Here is a 17,629-nt window from a genome sequence, read left to right on the forward strand (position 1 = left end):
CAAAGCTGCAAAGTTTTGCCCTTTGTCCCAAGGTTTAAAGTTTTTTTGTATTTATTTACCTTTTGTCCTGTGCCTTCAACTGTAACCACTTATCATTACATCTCTGAGGCCTGGATCTCAATTTTGGTCAATTTTTACCCCCTGAGAAAAAGTAAATTATTTAACAGCTCCTTATTCTTTAGCAGAAGCTTTTACAATAATATTTAATCTGCCTACCCAGTGAATGAACTCAAATACCTAGAACTTGGACAACTTGATCTTTTCAGTGATATCTGACAGCATAATTTTTCCCCCAGAACAGATATGTTGTTAAATCAACAGTAATTCACAGTGTTCTTCATGCTGCATTGAGATTGGGGTAGAGAAATACCGACCAGCTGTAAATAAACCTGTAAGGTATAATTTGCTCCTGAGAAACAATCACAGGACATGGATATAAAACTAAGTGTTGTGTCCCTAAGTGTCACCCGCTTCAGAATGATGATTATAGAGCAGAAACTTATTTAGATAGTACTTATATTTTACATAGAGTTTTTAAATCAAAACTCTATTAATAGCACCTGGTAGAAAAAATTAATCTAAAAGGATTTTACTGGTGAAGAAAGGCATTTTGTATTCCCTAATTACATCCATAGAAAATGGATATTAATTCAGGGGTTTTATATAATATTTTGGGATATACATTTTTTTTTATTCGGGTTGTTTTTTTTTTTCTTACATGAGGAAACAACTGCCAGTAAAAATAGATAAGATTTTTGTTAAATGTCACCTTTCTTTGAGGTCATGACCTCCACAGTTAATGCTAAAAGCCAATGGATCCACTTTAATTCCCTTAACAGAAGAACCTAATAACTCTGATTATTCTTTTTAATAACACAGATATTTCTCATTTCTTAGTCTGCTCTGGTTCTATGGTTTAGCTCTAATCTCCAGATTTAAGAGCATTGCAATGACAAAATTTACACAATAGCCTGTGAAAAAAATAGGAGAGAAAGAACATTCAGGAACAGTATTCAAGATTGGAAATGGCATTCAGGACTGATAGAATGATAAATATTTTAAATCCAGGATTCCCTAGTGGTCTAAAAAACGTCATCACAGTTTTGCTGTGACAGCCTTCAGTTTTTAGCACTTTTTCACCTGCAAGCTTACAGGTGAAAATGAAGTAAAAAAATTGAGGAAAAGACCTGGTAATGGCAAAGATCTCTGAACTGCTGCAAGAATCAGACATTATTTTTCCTAATTTAGTACCATCTGCTGCTTCTCAACCGTCAGCAACACTAGGAATTTAAACAATGTTTTCCTGACCTGTTTGTTGTGGACAGTATAGATGGAGAGCTGGCTGGGTAGATCCTCTTCACTCAGTTCATTCTGCTTTCAGGACATACGTTTCCCAAACAAGGCACTGTAAAGATTAGCTTTTATCTAAACGTGACAAATGTGACGTTCTGCCAAAAAGGATTTCGAGTGAAACTCTTTCTACTCTTCACTTGCTTCTTTTGCAATAATGAGAACAGGACATAGCACAAAACAGACCAGGCAGCATAATTCTTCTTGTAGAGTAACCTTTTTCATGTAATCATTTACACTGTTATCAATTGTGCGTAAATTGCACCTTTACCTAAAGTACTTTGTGTCTTCTTTCTTCCCCCACTTTAACTACTTAAGTAGATAACAAATTCATGAAGAGAAAAGTGTTAAAGAGTATGTCTTCTTCCTTCCAGACAGAAAGAAAATGAGAATGTTACAGTGATAGGTTTTGAAGAGAGAATATCACTTCACTGCTGATACCCACTACAGGAGAAAGATAATTTTTATTAATTTCTCATTTATTTGTAAACATTATTAAAATGTTGTCATTACACTTTTTTTAAGGAAGCTGTTCATACTAATTCCAGTAAAATAATTAAACCTTCGTAATCACCCTTTTCTTTCCTATTCCTCATTCTTAATTGCTTGCACCTTCTGCCTTCTGGAAATCTGTAGGCTGATGGCATCCTCAAGCCATGTGAGTGTTACTTCCCCCTTTTTTTTCCCTACGGCTTGTTTTTTCCTAAGTTCTCCCAGTGCTTGGGTCATGACCACATGCCAAGTGTGATGTGCTACGGCTGGTAAAGATGATGGGAATCTTCTCTCCTCAGTCTCCTCAGTTTCCAGATCACATTAGACTCTTCCCCACTCTTTGTTCCTTAGAACATTTCTCTTGATTTTCCCAGTAGCTGTCTTTGGCAGATCCTGAACAAATTCCACCTGAAGGCAAAAATGCTCACTTTTAGCGGAATAACATTCTGATTAAACTCCCAGGTGCAAGGAAGGGACACTTTAATTATGGCTGGAGTAAAAAGATGGAAAGCTGCACAGCTTGGGGCTGGGATGGTGAAACTCCTCACCACACATCTTAGCTGACTGCACAGGCAGTATTTGCAGGGAGACAGTCCTGAAGAGGTGAGTGTTTCAGGTGTTAGGACAGGGAGTTACTGATGTTTTTTCTGGTTATAAGGAATGGATTACAACCCATATGATGCCAGCAAGGATTTTCCCTTTGCTTTGGGTGAGAGACTGAACAGAACTCCAGGGAAGAATTTGTAAGAGCTGAACGCCTTGCCCTTGAGTTGCTATGAAAACCTCAGTATTTTATGAAACAACTGATAAAAGCAATTTACACTACAATTTCCTTCCTATGGGTTCTTTCCAGCACATATAGTGAACCCAAGGCCACAGCTGCAACAGACCCTGTAATTTATTTTGATTTTATTTAACTATGGTTGGGGTGTTTGTCAGAATGCAGCTGAAAAGAAGCCAAAGCAGGACAAAGACTGTTCAATGTTTCATGCCATTAGAAGACCTGTATTTCTGTGGTGTACTTACCTTCCTTGGATACTTGTAAGGTGCAGTCACCTTCTTGACATATTGCTGAACCTCATGAGTTAATTTTTCTGGATCGTGTGACACATAAGCAGGAGCTAAAACAATGAAGGCTTTGACTACCTGTACCACATAAGTTAAGGGACTCCATTACCTTCCAGACATGGGAATAAAGGGATATATTTCTTGCCAGAACTGAGTATCAAAATTCAGAATGCAAAAATTTGAGCTTTTTCTCTAATTTCTCTTTTCATTGGCTGTTTATTACAGAATGCAATATTATGAAGGAAACATTCTGCAGCTATTTTTTCCACTTTATACACTACTAAACTTTCAGAAAGCTGTAGAACAACCAAAAAAATAACCAGCTGAAAATCTCACCCCGGAGCTCAAAGCTTCTATATTTTCAACTTTGAAACATAAAGAAAAATTAGATACTCTGCATATAATTGCCACCAGGTGCTTAGTGACGAAAAGAGAAATAATCTGAATCCTAGTTCTTGAAAAAAGATGCCAAAGTAAGTCTTAAGAGCCAAAATTTTCTTTCCCCAAATAAAACCCTGCAAACAAGTAAATAATTATGAAATTCTAAGATTTGTCAAGGTATAGGTTTAAGTTTTTTTGACTAATTTTAATCTTATAAATTAGCAACATCTTAATTCCAAAGCAGCGTGGTACATACAAGGAACTTGATGCTCAGAATAAAGCACATTTCTTTCTATATCTTCTTTTTTAATATTTACCTCCCCTCGAACTGGATCAGGACTGCTGACAACAGCTACCTCTGAGACTGCAGGGTGCTGCATTAATGCACTTTCAACTTCAAATGGGCCAATGCGATACCTGGGAGAAAATGCAGATATGACAGCTGCAGCAAGGCAGCCACTCAACTGGTGTTTCAGACTGACTTCTAACAGACAAATGAGCACTGCTAATAGCAACTGACTTACCCAGAAGAATTAATTATATCATCAGCTCTTCCAACAAACCAGACATATCCTTCTTCACACATAATCCCTCTGTCCCCAGTGACATAAAAATTTCCACGCACAGAGGCAGCAGTTTTCTCTGGATTATCCTGACAACAATCAAACATGTAAAAAAATGTATCTGATTGTTAGTGAAAGGTAATGTACGTAATGAAATGTAATGCATTTATTCGCAGTGATGCTAAATGATCAAGACAATTTTTAAGTTGTTCTCAACATAAGTATTATTTTATGTCTTCAATTAAGAAAAACAGCAATTTTGTGGTGGAAACTTGTGAGAGGTGGAAAACATCATTAGTGTAGATATGGTTTCATGTTCTAGGGAAAAAAGGCTGTGTTAAATCAAAATGCTCATCCATCACAGCAAATTACTAAACTGAATAACCCACTGTCTTCAGGGAAATGATTTATCACTGCAGGGGGTTGCCACAATAACCTCCTGTCAGTGGAAACCGTTTACCCCAACCTTCAAGATCAAAACACAAATGAGGTGACCTACAAGAAAAACTTCACTATCTAAACTGACCTATCAGGTGTAGATTACACAGGAAAAACACCTTGATGACAGAAGACAAAATGAGAAGTTGAAATAATAGTACTGAACCAAAAGAAGTTTTTTATCACATAGTAATTACTCTGTGCCAGTTGTTTGAGGATGCTAAAAATATCCAAATATTATGCGGTTTCAGAGGAGGTTTAAACTCATAGACAGATTCCCAAAGCATACACAATGCGATAGTTCAAATGCAGTGAAGAGTATCTTTGTATCTGCCTGATCCTAGTGTTTTCTTAAGTATGTACTACAACTCAGCACCATTGCAGACTGAATACTAGCTTAGATGGACCTTTGACCTGAACCAAGTTGGACATTTTTCTGAATTTTGTTAAACCTGTTCTGCTTTCAGTGGGTAGAGCATTCCCATTTGTATAGTGATGTTAGATTACATATGCCACTACCACAAACCCATGGGATCATCACTGTACAAAGGGTTTCTCTGACACCAGCTATATGTGGATGCTGGTAACTTTTAAAGATGTACAAGAGAAATCTATGGATACCTCTGACAGTGGTATGAGGTCATAAGATACTTGTGCTCTTTGGAAAGTCTTCCTGAACTAACACCAGAGGCAAGGTTGGCCCACTGGTGAACAGGATGGGTGCCCTGGTGACAGAAGATACAGAGATGGCAGAGTTATTGAATGCCTTCTTTGTCTCTGTCTACTCTGCCGGAGGCAGTCCTGAAGAGCCCTGTACTCCTGAGACCTCAGATGAAGTCAGGTCACTGGAGCAGTTTGCCTTAGTCGACGAGGAATGGGTTAGGGACCAGTTGAGCAATCTGGACATCCATAAATCCATGGGTCCAGATGGGATGCACCCGCGAGTGCTGAGGGAACTGGCGGAAGTCATTGCTAGACCACTCTCCATCATCTTTACCAAGTCTTGGGAAACGGGAGAGGTGCCTGAGGACTGGAGGAAAGCAAATGTCACTCCAGTCTTCAAAAAGGGCAAGAAGGAGGAGCCGGGTAACTATAGACCGGTCAGCCTCACCTCCATCCCTGGGAAAGTGATGGAACACCTTATCCTTGATGCCATCTTAAGGCATGTCAAGGATAAGAGGGTTATGAGGGGCAGTCAACATGGCTTTACCAAGGGGAAGTCATGCTTGACCAACCTCATAGCCTTTTATGAGGAAATAACATTGTGGATGGATGATGGCAGAGCGGTGGACGTGGTCTACCTTGACTTCAGCAAAGCATTTGACACAGTCTCCCACAGCATCCTCATAGCTAAATTGAGGAAGTGTGGTCTGGATGATCAGGTAGTGAGGTGGACTGCAAACTGGCTGAAGGACAGAAGCCAGAGAGTTGTAGTCTATGGGGCGGAGTCCAGTTGGAGGCCTGTATCTAGTGGAGTGCCTCAAGGGTCAGTATTGGGACCAGTATTATTTAATATATTCATCAATGATTTAGATGAGGGAATTGAGTGTACTGTCAGCAAGTTTGCTGATGACACTAAGCTGGGAGGAGTGGCTGACACGCCAGAAGGCTGTGCTGCCATCCAGCGGGACCTGGACAGGCTGGAGAGTTGGGCAGGGAGAAACTTGATGAAATATAACAAGGGAAAGTGTAGAGTCCTGCATCTGGGCAGGAACAACCCCAGGTTCCAGTATAGGTTGGGGAACGACCTGTTAGAGAGTAGTGTAGGGGAGACCGACCTGGGGGTCCTAGTGGATGGCAGGATGGCCATGAGCCAACACTGTGCCCTTGTGGCCAAGAAGGCCAATGGCACCCTGGGGTGTATTAGAAGGGGGGTGGTCAGTAGGTCGAGAGAGGTCCTCCTTCCCCTCTACTCTGCCCTGGTGAGATCGCATCTGGAATATTGTGTCCAGTTCTGGGCCCCTCAGTTCAAGAAGGACAGGGACCTGCTGGAGAGAGTCCAGCGCAGGGCAACTAAGATGATTAAGGGAGTGGAGCATCTCCCTTATGAGGAAAGGCTGAGGGAGCTGGGTCTCTATAGTTTGGAGAAGAGGAGACTGCGGGGGGACCTTATTAGTGTATATAAATATATAAAGGGGGAGTGCCATGAGGATGGAGCCAGGCTCTTCTCAGTGGCAAACAATGATAGGACAAGGGGTAATGGGTATAAACTGGAACACAAGAGGTTCCACTTAAACTTGAGAAGAAACTTCTTCTCAGTGAGGGTGACAGAACACTGGAACAGGCTGCCCAGGGAGGTTGTGGAGTCTCCTTCTCTGGAGACATTCAAAACCCGCCTGGACACATTCCTATGTAACCTTATTTAGGTGTTCCTGCTCTGGCAGGGGGATTGGACTAGATGATCTTTTGAGGTCCCTTCCAATCTCTAACATACTGTGTGATACTGTGTGAACTTTTCATGTATTACAGTACCCTTTATGGGCTTCCTTCATTAATCCTTAGACAAGGATGGGAGTAGAATGGAAGGGAGTGATGCATTGAATGCGAAGTTTGAGCAAACTTCCAGGTACAGGTCTGGAACAAGGTAGCCCTTGGTTTATGTTGCATCTTGAAGTTATACTCTGCCAGTCAGTCTGTTCCAGGATTATCAGAACAATGTACTGATCAGGCTCAAAATCCTCAAGCAGTCCAGGAAGACTTTGTGAAGATCCTAGATGAAATTCTGCTTGTTGAATAAGTCAGAACTTTGCCCTGGATCTCTCTAGAGCTTCTTGGAAGGCATAGACAGACCAAATCAGACTTACCAAGTACTCAGAGAACATGCAGAATGGTCGCGTTGGTTTAACACGGACAGCAATGTTGCCTTCTTCTCCTGCAGGCAGAATAGCCCCATGGTCATCTATGATCTGCAGACAGGATACATCATTACTGCTTTGATTAGCTCAATGAAATATCTGCTACAGCACAGTGCAGGACAGAGAAGGGACACAGACAGCACTCCCTTACTCTTGTATCCACAACTGCAGCTGAGCTCAGGTGAGACGTATGAACATACCTGCACATCATAAGGAGGAACAGGTTTTCCCAAAGAGCCAGGTTTAATTTTCATTCCTTTCATATTGGCACAAATTGTCACCTGCAAATAGATCTTATTTTTAATTTTTGCAACATCTTGTAGACTTTATTATTGTTTGCATTAGGCGTGACACCTCTTCATGACTTTGTCATGACAAGGGCTGAATCAGGACTAACGCACTGTGGTTCTCAAGCACATCAGAGAGGGTTGAGAGGCATTTCAGTTCAGCCCTGTGGAATGAGTTTGGCTGTGTTCAGTCTGAGCCAGTGGGTTCTTTTGCAAACACTTGATTTTGCAAGACAGCAGATGTGAAATTATTACAGATCTTATTTCACTAATGGGACAATTAATTTGGGACCATACCAAGGGTAAGAAGAGAGACAGAATGCCTGAAATCTGACTCTTAATAGCTTCGTTAATGTTCACTTGCAGAGAAGTCTGGATGTGAACTGATTTAATATTTTTCATTAAAACCTCAGACAGGCCAAATTGATACCCAGAGCAAATAATTTATTTTATTTCTTTTTAGTTCTGCCTTTTAAGTAAAGATGATGGAAGAGATCTACTACAAGTAGATAATCTCTGGCACGGCTTTTGCAAGGGGCTGAACTCCACAGTCACAGTGCTTCCTATAAACATTAAAACACGCTGCTAGTTGATTTTGGAACTATATAAGCATAATTATATATTGCCTATAATTCATTTAAATGATTCTCACCTTTTTCATTGATTTATCAAGCACAATGTGCCTCTGGTATTGTTACCTTTGAAAAGACATACTGGAAGAATTAATGCAAACATACGGTTTCTGTCTGGCCATAACCTTCATGGATATCCACCCCTGTCTGGATTTTCCACTTCGCCATCACTTCAGGATTGAGCGGTTCCCCTCCAGTTACACAGTGTTTCAGACTCATGAACTTATACCTTGAGAGAAATAGCAAATTAAATATTTATTTCTTTAAACTCCTGAAAAGAGCAGTGAATGGTCTTTATTGAACAGCCTCCCTCAACTTTCAGAGCTAGTATGCCTAAAACTTCAAAAGCTACTTTGGAAATTACAATAATCATCCCGCTACACAGATCTGGATTGAACTCCTAGATTGCTCATGTTACCACTGAGGACAATGTGGTTTATATCTGTGTCACTGGGAGTGTTATCATAAAAGTTGGCCAGCAAAACTCTTTAAGACTCAATTTGGAGTTTCAGCAAGCAGGTATTCTTTATTGCAGAGCTGGGCACACATGTGAATAGCTTTGCAAAGGTGAGCGTGCCCGTTACTTGTTGGCAATAGTTACATATTTAGCATGCTCATGAATATTTACAGCTTTTCCAGGAAATGTTTCACATATTCATGATATTTCCATAAACTAATTATAATATCTGCATTCTAATTATGTATGCGCTTTCTTGCTGAGTGGGGGTCTCTGGTGGTCACTGACAGTCTTCCTCACTGTGTTTACTGAATGACTTCAGTGCTTGCACATGCTCAGAAGGTCCTAGTACTGAGCAGATGGTATGTCCTTGCTTCTGTTCTGTTCCAGTCTCGCTCCACATTGGGCACCACTCTGCTATCTTGAAGGCTAGCATCCTTGGGTCTCCTTAGTTGTTATCCGTCCCATGATGTTTCTTCCCTCGTCAGCCGAACATTCCTTTCTCTCTGCGTATTAGCAGGTTAGAACAGTTTGCTGTACTATGTTAGTTGCAAGCCACACGAACTATTGTTAGTTTAAACCTATAATTTAAGCCTACAGAAGTAGCTTTTTTCTTTTTTTTTTTTTCCTGGAAGAAGAGGGGGGAAAGGTGTTTTCTTGGAAGAGCTAACAAGAAAGGAGAAGTCTGAGCAAGCACATCAGATATTTGTGGAAAGCCGAGTTACGTGCCAACATCCTAGATCAAATAAGACAATGAGAATTTTCTAGAGCAATTTCAATTATATTTCTTTTAATTGAAAAAAAAAGAAAAGAAAATAAGCAACATAAGGGACTAAATAGGCAGAGCTGTCACAGCGTTGTATCCCAGCTTCTCTCTGCTACCCCTGGAATGGACGGATGCTCAGATGTACCTGCTCAGATCATGTTGGACCAGCATGCTGTAGGCGGTGGGAACAGTACAAAAGGTAGTGATGGGGTATCTTGAGAGAGTCTAGGAAACATAGAAAGTTATTTTGTTGAAAAGAGAATGTAATGTTGGGTCTGACCCTGTAAATGTGAAGGTGATTAACACAAGTTATGTGCTCAAATGTCTGCAAAATGAAAACTATAAAAATGCAACATACATTCGACACAGAGAACACCTATACATTAGTGATCGAATCCTGACTGCGAAGTGGCTGTACCTGTCAGTCTCACTGCTGTCAGAAATATCATTCTCATGCAAATGAACGTCCACTGAGAGTAGCAGTTCTAGTTAAGATTGTTTTCTGCTTCCCAGGCAACTGTGTCCTAGGCTCAAGACTAAGTGACAACAGTGAACTACATCAAAGCTTTTCCAATTTTATTCTTGGGAGATCTGGGTCTCTTCTCGACACAAGAGACCAATGTTGGGGCAAATAGGCCAGCTGACTGGTTTTGTGAAATGGCAGAGCAGAGGAACAGGCATTTTGGCAACTCACTGAAAATTCAGGATAAGAAGGCCCTGATTCACATCTATGCCATACTCTGATCACTGGCCTATGCTCATCCTGAACCTAAAGCAGCTGAAGTCCGTACTTGAAGTGAATTTTGGCTAAATATGGGACAAGACAGCAGTGATCCTGAGTTCTTTTTATCCTGCATCTTTCACCACATCCCCTCTACACTGTAGCCTTGTCACACGGCCTAACCAGGATGGAAAACACTTGTTCCTTTAGGTTTCTGGACACCAAAGGGAGGGATGATTGCTTGGGATGTTGGAATTATTATCCCTTCTGCTACAAAACAGTGGGTACCCATGCTCTGTATAAGCTTTGCTCCTGTTATGCAAAATGGAAATAAAACTCAGTTATAAATGTTACACTTACTTGTGCAATAACTTCTGGTTTAAACTGTGGCATATTGTGTACAAAGACACAGGATCCACAGATCCATGGTGCAAAAACACTGCTCCAAGCTGATTTTACCCAGCCAGTATCAGAAGTATTCCACATTATATCTGAAGGAGTCAAGTTCATCCAGTGCCTGATGATACAACAGAGAGAAAAAAAATGCTTCATAGAGTGTGAAAGGCTCAGGCACAGGTCACAGCATAATTAAAGGGCAAGAGGCTCCCATTAGAAGATGTGATGTCAGCAAGTAGGGCTTTTTAGAAAGTTTCTAGAGTTGAAGTATCTTAAATACTCTCTTATTTCCCATCACTCCCTCCTGTTTAACATTTCCAGCATTTGTTTTTCTCCTGAACAGTGCAGAACATCCTTGGCTTGAGTTGCACAATCTGTATCTAGATGAAAAACCAAACAGATCATTTGGAGTAGGCCTTCCCCACCTTGTGGATTAGTGACATCAGCTAAATCACATTTTATTCCTTTACAAAACTAATCATATTACTTCTATGGATTATATACCATCAACTTCCACCTCAGTGTTCCTTGGGAAATGTATCCTTTGATTTTAATGAAATTTCTCACTCCTTCAAAGCATAAACAGAAGATGTTAAATGAAAGTAAATCAGTACCAAAACACAGATTCATACTAAACTGTAAATTTTAAGGTATAATGCTATGGCCCAAGGTTGCTTTCATTCTCAAGGAAGGTTTACACAATACTAAAGCACTTTATCTGGTTTTGCTACAAGGACGCTACCCTTATTGCTACTCTGCAGTCAGTCCTCTGAGTGCCAGAACACTTTGTTTGATGCTGTCAACTGAGTCTTCAAGAAGCTTTTTAAAATAAGGATTCACTGTGAGAGGGGAAAGGTGAGGAAGAAGCAAGAACTTACACTTATTAAATGCCTACATTTACTGGAGTTTTTACAGTCACATTTTAAATTTAACTGCGATCATGTCACTTAACCAGGACACTGGGAGCAACTGCAAGGTTTACCTGCCACTAGTTGCAAATCCAATGCCGTAACTGCTGTGGGACTGCACCACCATTTTTGGAAAGCCTGTACTTCCACTAGTAAAACCAATTATCATTGGGTCTTGACTCCTTGTCTTCACACATTTATGGTCAGCAGATGCCACCCTTCAGAAGAAACCGTATATGACAGTTACTGCATGTAGTTTTTCACGAAGGAAGCAGTACTTCTTAAGGTTTAGGAAATAAACAGGAAAACAGCCCCAGACTGTATGATCTCACTAAATAAATAGTTGCATTAGACACCACAGGTAAGAGTTAGGGAGCACATTTTGCTAGTCACAAGTGTGCTCTGTATGCTGTAACTTTCAAGATGTGAGCACCTACAGCATATTCCAGTGACTTTGTTTACAACTATTTTGCAAGGGCACTCAGGGTGCTTGTTACAGAACAAAACCAGCTTCTATCTCAACACGTATTGTCTCACAATATGAAGTCAATGGGGGCCAAATTGAGTCTATCATGCCAGGTCCTAGACATATACTATACCACTTATGTTCAAGAGACTGATGAGCAATTCAGATTGTCCGGGCTACCAACATAGCAAAGGGAAGAAATAACTGATCCCAGGTTAGCTGAGCTCTAAGAGCTAGCAACGGGCATCTTCTCATTGAATTCAAGAGGCATTAGGCTGGGCTCTAGAAGACAAGTGTGAAACAACTGCAAGATTAGTACTCTGCATGCTTGTCCTGTGATCACAGTAGAAGCAAAGAGCTTTTACAAACTGGCAGGCTGCTGAATAAAAAGAAGCAGAAAGATCTGAATGTAGCTTCCAAGAAGTGTGTTTGGGGGGTTTTGTACTTAATGCAGTGATTACAGCAAGTTGGCAAAGGGGTGCAGAAATGTATTTCATTTGCATTCTGGAAATCAATTAAAAAATCCAGCAATGTCACCTGATACAGCTTCTTTCACCTCACAGGGGTGACTGTGTAACAGCTGGATACTCACGCAAAGAGTTCTTTGAGGTTCAGCCACCCATCTCTGCTCCCTTTGGCTACAATTACTTTGCTTTTCAGAAACTGGCAGTCAGGTACGACCAATTCCACTGCAGATGCCAGTGTGTCATTGGTAATGATGCACTTGGCCTTTGAAGTCTGGAGTCGGTATAAGATGTCTTTGGCTGTTAATTGAGATGTTCCTGAAATGAAGACAATTCCTGGAAAAAAGCAACAAGCAATTTAGAAAATTGACCATTTCTCTTTATTACATTCACAGGACATGACCCCAGCTATTTCTTATTCTCTGAGAAACAGGAGTCAAGTATAATTCATGTTTGAAGGCAGAGCTTGGGTGAATTTGTGGCCTAGAAATGGCCTGGGATTATCTGGCTCTAAAAGATCTTCAAACCCTGAAGCACTGATGTTAAGTTTTGTGTCATCCATATTAAAGGTATCTACATCATGAGTAAGATGTAGATTTAGAGTGGTTTTGAGCATTTCCTTCATGATTTATAACTCAGGAAGTAAGTGTTATCATCCCGTTTATTAAGTATATGAAGACAACCAGCAAATAGATTATATTTACATCTGGAATAAAGCCATTGTTCATTTCAATAAGGAATTAATACATCTTGATATGGGATAAATAGACTGAGTCAGGCAGCTTACATACACTGCTCAGCCAACAAATCCCTCAAGCTTGGATTCATTTTGTAATGTGAACAAACCTAAGTTTGGATACTGACTACAATGTGACTGAAATCACATTGAGAGTGGTTGAATGTCAATTTAGTGCACTTCTATGCACTTTAGTGCATTTGTATATCCTCCTTTTCCCAAGGATTTCAACAGAATTGACCTATACTTATTACAGTCTTCATGTACCTTCAGAGATGTCTACCAAATTTTACAACTGGGAAACCGAGACACTGAGATACTGAATGCTACTCCCACATCATAGTCCAAAAAAATCTTGGATAAGATAGAATTGGATTCTTTGAGCCTTAACCCCATTTACAACCCGCCGAAATCACAGAGCTTATAGGTGTGAAAAAAATACTTGATCATGTCCCTGGTGATGGTAAATTGTTCTATTATGGATGCTTAGCGCTCTAAAAATGCAATGGGTTAAATTCTGCCAGAGAATTTGCAAAACTGTAATAGTAGAGCAAAAAAATATTGTATTGAATTCTTAACCAGTCTGGTCATATAACTTACTGCATTAAAACTGTTCATACTGACAATGTATCTGGTCAAATCTGGCTTTAGATTATAACCATTCAACCTTCAATGGCTTCAACTAAGAAGGCATTTAACTGGACCATGTCTGTTCAGCACCTAGTGCAGTGTCGCTTTGGTTCCTGTGTGGGTGCTGCCAATGCTCCCTCTATGCAAAAGCTGAACTGTACAGAGCACAGCAGCATATTCCTGCTTACATTTTTTTTTTCAATTTAATTTAGTGTACTTTTCATTTATTCTATTTATTTTTTCTGCATCAGTAAAGTCACTCACCTGTTCGCATACAGGCTACATACAGTAGCCACCATTCAGGAACACGAGGCAGCACTACTATAACTCTGTCTCCTCTCTGCAAACCACATGCCTCAGAAAGTATATTAGCTGCTTTCCTAGAAAGAAATCCCAACTCTTCAAAGCTCCACTTTACCTCTTCTCCCTCATCATTTACCCACCAAAAAGCTGGATTTGCTGTTTGTCTTCCAACCTAGAATGCAACAGAAGACAAACCTTAAAATGTTTCATTTCTATCCAAAATAACTCCAGATAACCAACTCACCCCAACAACTAGTGTCTTAAAGTGACACCCATATTTCTGACACAGAAAATAAACCAGTGGATTCTACTGTGCAGCTTATACTACCCAGTATCAATCAGGAAAATTGATTTGTATCATCTGAGATTTGTTCCAATGTCTATGAAGTGAAAGAAAAATGCTACCTTTTCCAGTCGTGACCACTCATCTAAGACATCACTTGCAAAGTTGAAATATTCCGGCAGTTCCTTTTTACACTGGTTTATAGAGTCATAGTAAGAAATAATCTGAGATGTAAAAAGCCTGTTGCATCCATGGAATAACCTGCAAGGTGACCCAAGAATCCGCAAACACTGAGGAATCCATGATTTAATAAATGTCCTCATGATAAATGATGTTTTATCAGACAGTGGGTTAAAAAATCAGATGCACACCTGCAGGAATCAGTCATCTGAAATGAAAGAAAACACATTTGAAATCAGCCACATATTGGATGCTGCCTATTTTGTGGTGCTGGACAAATTAATGCAAGTCAGCTTCAATAAATAGGTTGTTTGTGTCTCTTCTCATTTTCCCCTATTATTTTATGTGATTTGTAAAATAAGTGTTTCTCCATTTCTGGCAGAGATCTTGTGCTGGTTTTGTCATTATAATCTTTGCCCTCTACTTGGCCAGCTGACGAATGAATCTCATATCTCTAAACTTTCACTTGCCAGTCCTCTAAAATCCTGTAGATTTTAGATTTTATTTTGCCTGCATACAGAAATAAAATGCCACTAGCTATAGAAAGTGTTTTGAGGACACTTTATGACCTTGATTTAAAAGTCTCTGTAATTATGCAGTGTCTTAAATATACACTAGATGGCGATTCACACTGATCTTAGACACCAATAAAACAGATGAATCTGATTTATTTCCTTGTGAGTTCTATTTTCATTTGGGGCATGGAATAAATACAAAATAAACACTAGCCAATGAAAGGTGAAATGTCAAAGACTTCCATTTGCTTTGCACTTCAGCTGAAGTGTGCAACTTAGAAAACGATACATGTTGTAAAACAAACTTGCAAAGGAAATTCCAGCATTTCCACTTCCTCCTAGTCTTTCCTACACACCATACAGGTACATGTGGAAGAGACAAAATTGATGATACTGCAGTTATTTAAAGCCCAGCCTTGTAAGTCAATAAAACTGGATCTTTATTCATAGATGCAGAATCTTCTGATAAACTTGTTTTGAGTGTAACTAATTTTTTGATGCTTTTAAACCCTTCTGTGGCATTACCTTCTCCTTATTTAATAGCACATACCTTTCTAACATGGATACTACACAGTTACTTTCATTATGTATTCCAAGCGTAGATCTCGTAACAGGTCAAAGTGTTTAATGCCAATAAATAACAGTGTCATCACTCTAAAATCACTGTATTTGTGAGGCAAAACAGAAATGCAAATAGAAGGTGCTCACATGTGAGGCATTCGTCAATGGCTCTAGATCATACAATGATTTCCAGGGTGTGGGTAGTAACCGAGCAGAAGGCCCAAGAATTGTACTTATTCTGCATTCAGTGTTTCCTGCTGACCAGCCTGTGACTTCTGCAAAAGGCAGATTTTCCATATACCTCTCAAAAACTGTAAAGCACACAATGAAAGAGCCAGAACTAGTCAGCACTGATAAATGTGCAGAAATGTGACCTAATCTGCTGTATGCCCAAACCAACACTGTACTCCATCAGTTTCAATTTTCTATTCAGCTCCTCTAAATCCAACTCCTTTCCTCATTGCAAATCTGATGGAAACTGCAGTTTCCTTCCAGGACATAGAGGTTAGAAGTCCTATAAAAAATAGTGCCCATTTCCTAGTAGGAGATTTCCAAAAGGCTTTTGTGTTGACTGTTACCTGTTTTAGTGGCAGAAAGAGGAAAACCAGCTTTCTAAGCAAATGGTTTTGTCATCCTACTGATGTTCTGGGAGCCTCAGGCTGTTTTCTGGGCTTACAACACAGCCAGTTCAGGTAAGACAGGCCTTGTTCGGTCTTCCCTGTACTTCCAAAAGATGCTTTTTAACAGTCATAGAATGTTACTTGGAAGGCATCTTTGGAAAGGAGCCTGTGAGGAAGAGAAAAAGACCACAAAGTCAAACAGGAGACTCTTATCTTTCTGCCCTTTTCTTTCGTTTAGTACCTAATTACTGCATCTATATTTACGTGTGATCTTATCTTGCAAGCAGCCTGAATATATAGCTCCCTCTGATTTCATTATGCACCCTCTGCAAGTGCTCATAGGACACATCTGAAGGTACATTACAGCCTTTGAGATTGAGAGGAAAGAGTTCACTTGAGACCCAACCCCACTCACACCAGACACGAAAACAACCTAAATTGGAGCTATATGTCACCCAATATCCTTCACCCCCAATAAATGGGGGCTACCACATCAACCACCATTAGGAACACTCCATCCTGTAGCCTAATGGCATGAAGGAACAAGCAGCACTTAACTGCCCCAGAAGAGAAAGCAAGAGTCATTATTGGAGGCAATTTCTTCAACTATCAGTTTGGTTCTACTAATCCAGACCTACCTGTCCTTGTCTGTGCCAGCAAAATCATCACCAGAATACCTGGTCCCCTCTTGACAGGCTACCGCTTTGGGTGTACAGTTCACAATTTCAGCACAGTTTAAGGGTTAAAGAAAGGGTTTCTGCTACAATTACAGACTGGCACAGATTTACAGAAATAACTATTTCTTAGTAAATGGTGCCTCAATATTTTTTGTAAGATAATTCTTAAAAGGTTCTGAAAAGACCAGCCAGGGAGGCCTCATAGTTCACAGACACAGCTGATGATTATTCTAAGAATGAGATATCTATCTAAGAATGAAAAGAACATTTAGTGCCTTCAGCTTACTCTACAAGTATTAGCTGCATGAAATCGTGCTCACTGAAAACCAATGGCAAAATCTCTGGTTTAACCCACAAAGTCATACCTTACTTAAGCTACAACTTGTCACTTCCCACCCCTTAGCAGAGATGGGAGCCTCACAGACAAGGCACTGAAGAAACATAGACATTAAAATTACACATGCAAAGCAATGGGAGTTTTTCCCTGACTACAGCATGCTTTGAAATATATCCATAATAAGATAGCTCTATAAGTGCAACGGACATCCAAATATTCAGCAGAGGAGCAGCCCTCAAATACTGCCCCAGGTACCCCACTTACTGTTTTGTCTGCAGCTCTGCACTAGCTAATGGTGGCACAAGCAGGCTGTCTAATTAGAGAAGTGCACTGCAAATCGAATGGTGCTTCTGCAGGCAAGGAACACTAAACCCACCTTCCCCACACATACTTCTTTTCCAAACACTGCTGAAGTCATTAAGGATATTAATCTTCCTGTGGAAAGGTGCAGTTGGCTCCACTGGTGATAGACTCCATTATCAACCTTATCAGCCTCTTAGTTTGGCTGACAGAACAGCAGCCGTTTAAGCAGCACACCCTACT

At 40.1% G+C, this 17,629-nt stretch overlaps 1 protein-coding gene across 1 annotated transcript; it reads right to left on the reverse strand.

Moving 5' to 3' along the window:
• Positions 1–2,163: 2,163 nt before the first annotated feature.
• Positions 2,164–16,043, reverse strand: LOC308220992 (acyl-coenzyme A synthetase ACSM3, mitochondrial-like; the record flags this gene model as incomplete). Its single annotated transcript, XM_080617731.1, has 14 exons — positions 16,031–16,043; positions 14,319–14,584; positions 13,875–14,085; positions 12,373–12,580; positions 11,389–11,532; positions 10,371–10,527; positions 9,435–9,514; positions 8,172–8,295; positions 7,348–7,428; positions 7,097–7,198; positions 3,816–3,943; positions 3,609–3,708; positions 2,869–2,988; positions 2,164–2,250 (listed from the first exon to the last, which is right to left on the reverse strand). The coding sequence occupies exons 2-14, from the start codon at positions 14,517–14,519 to the stop codon at positions 2,164–2,166; spliced, it is 1,743 nt and encodes a 580-aa protein (XP_080473857.1). The 5' UTR covers positions 14,520–14,584; positions 16,031–16,043.
• Between the last annotated feature and the right edge of the window lie 1,586 nt (positions 16,044–17,629).

This window comes from Psittacula echo (genome assembly GCF_963264785.1).
Source record: "Psittacula echo genome assembly, chromosome: 5".
In the NCBI taxonomy this organism is placed as follows: Eukaryota; Metazoa; Chordata; class Aves; order Psittaciformes; family Psittacidae; genus Psittacula; species Psittacula echo.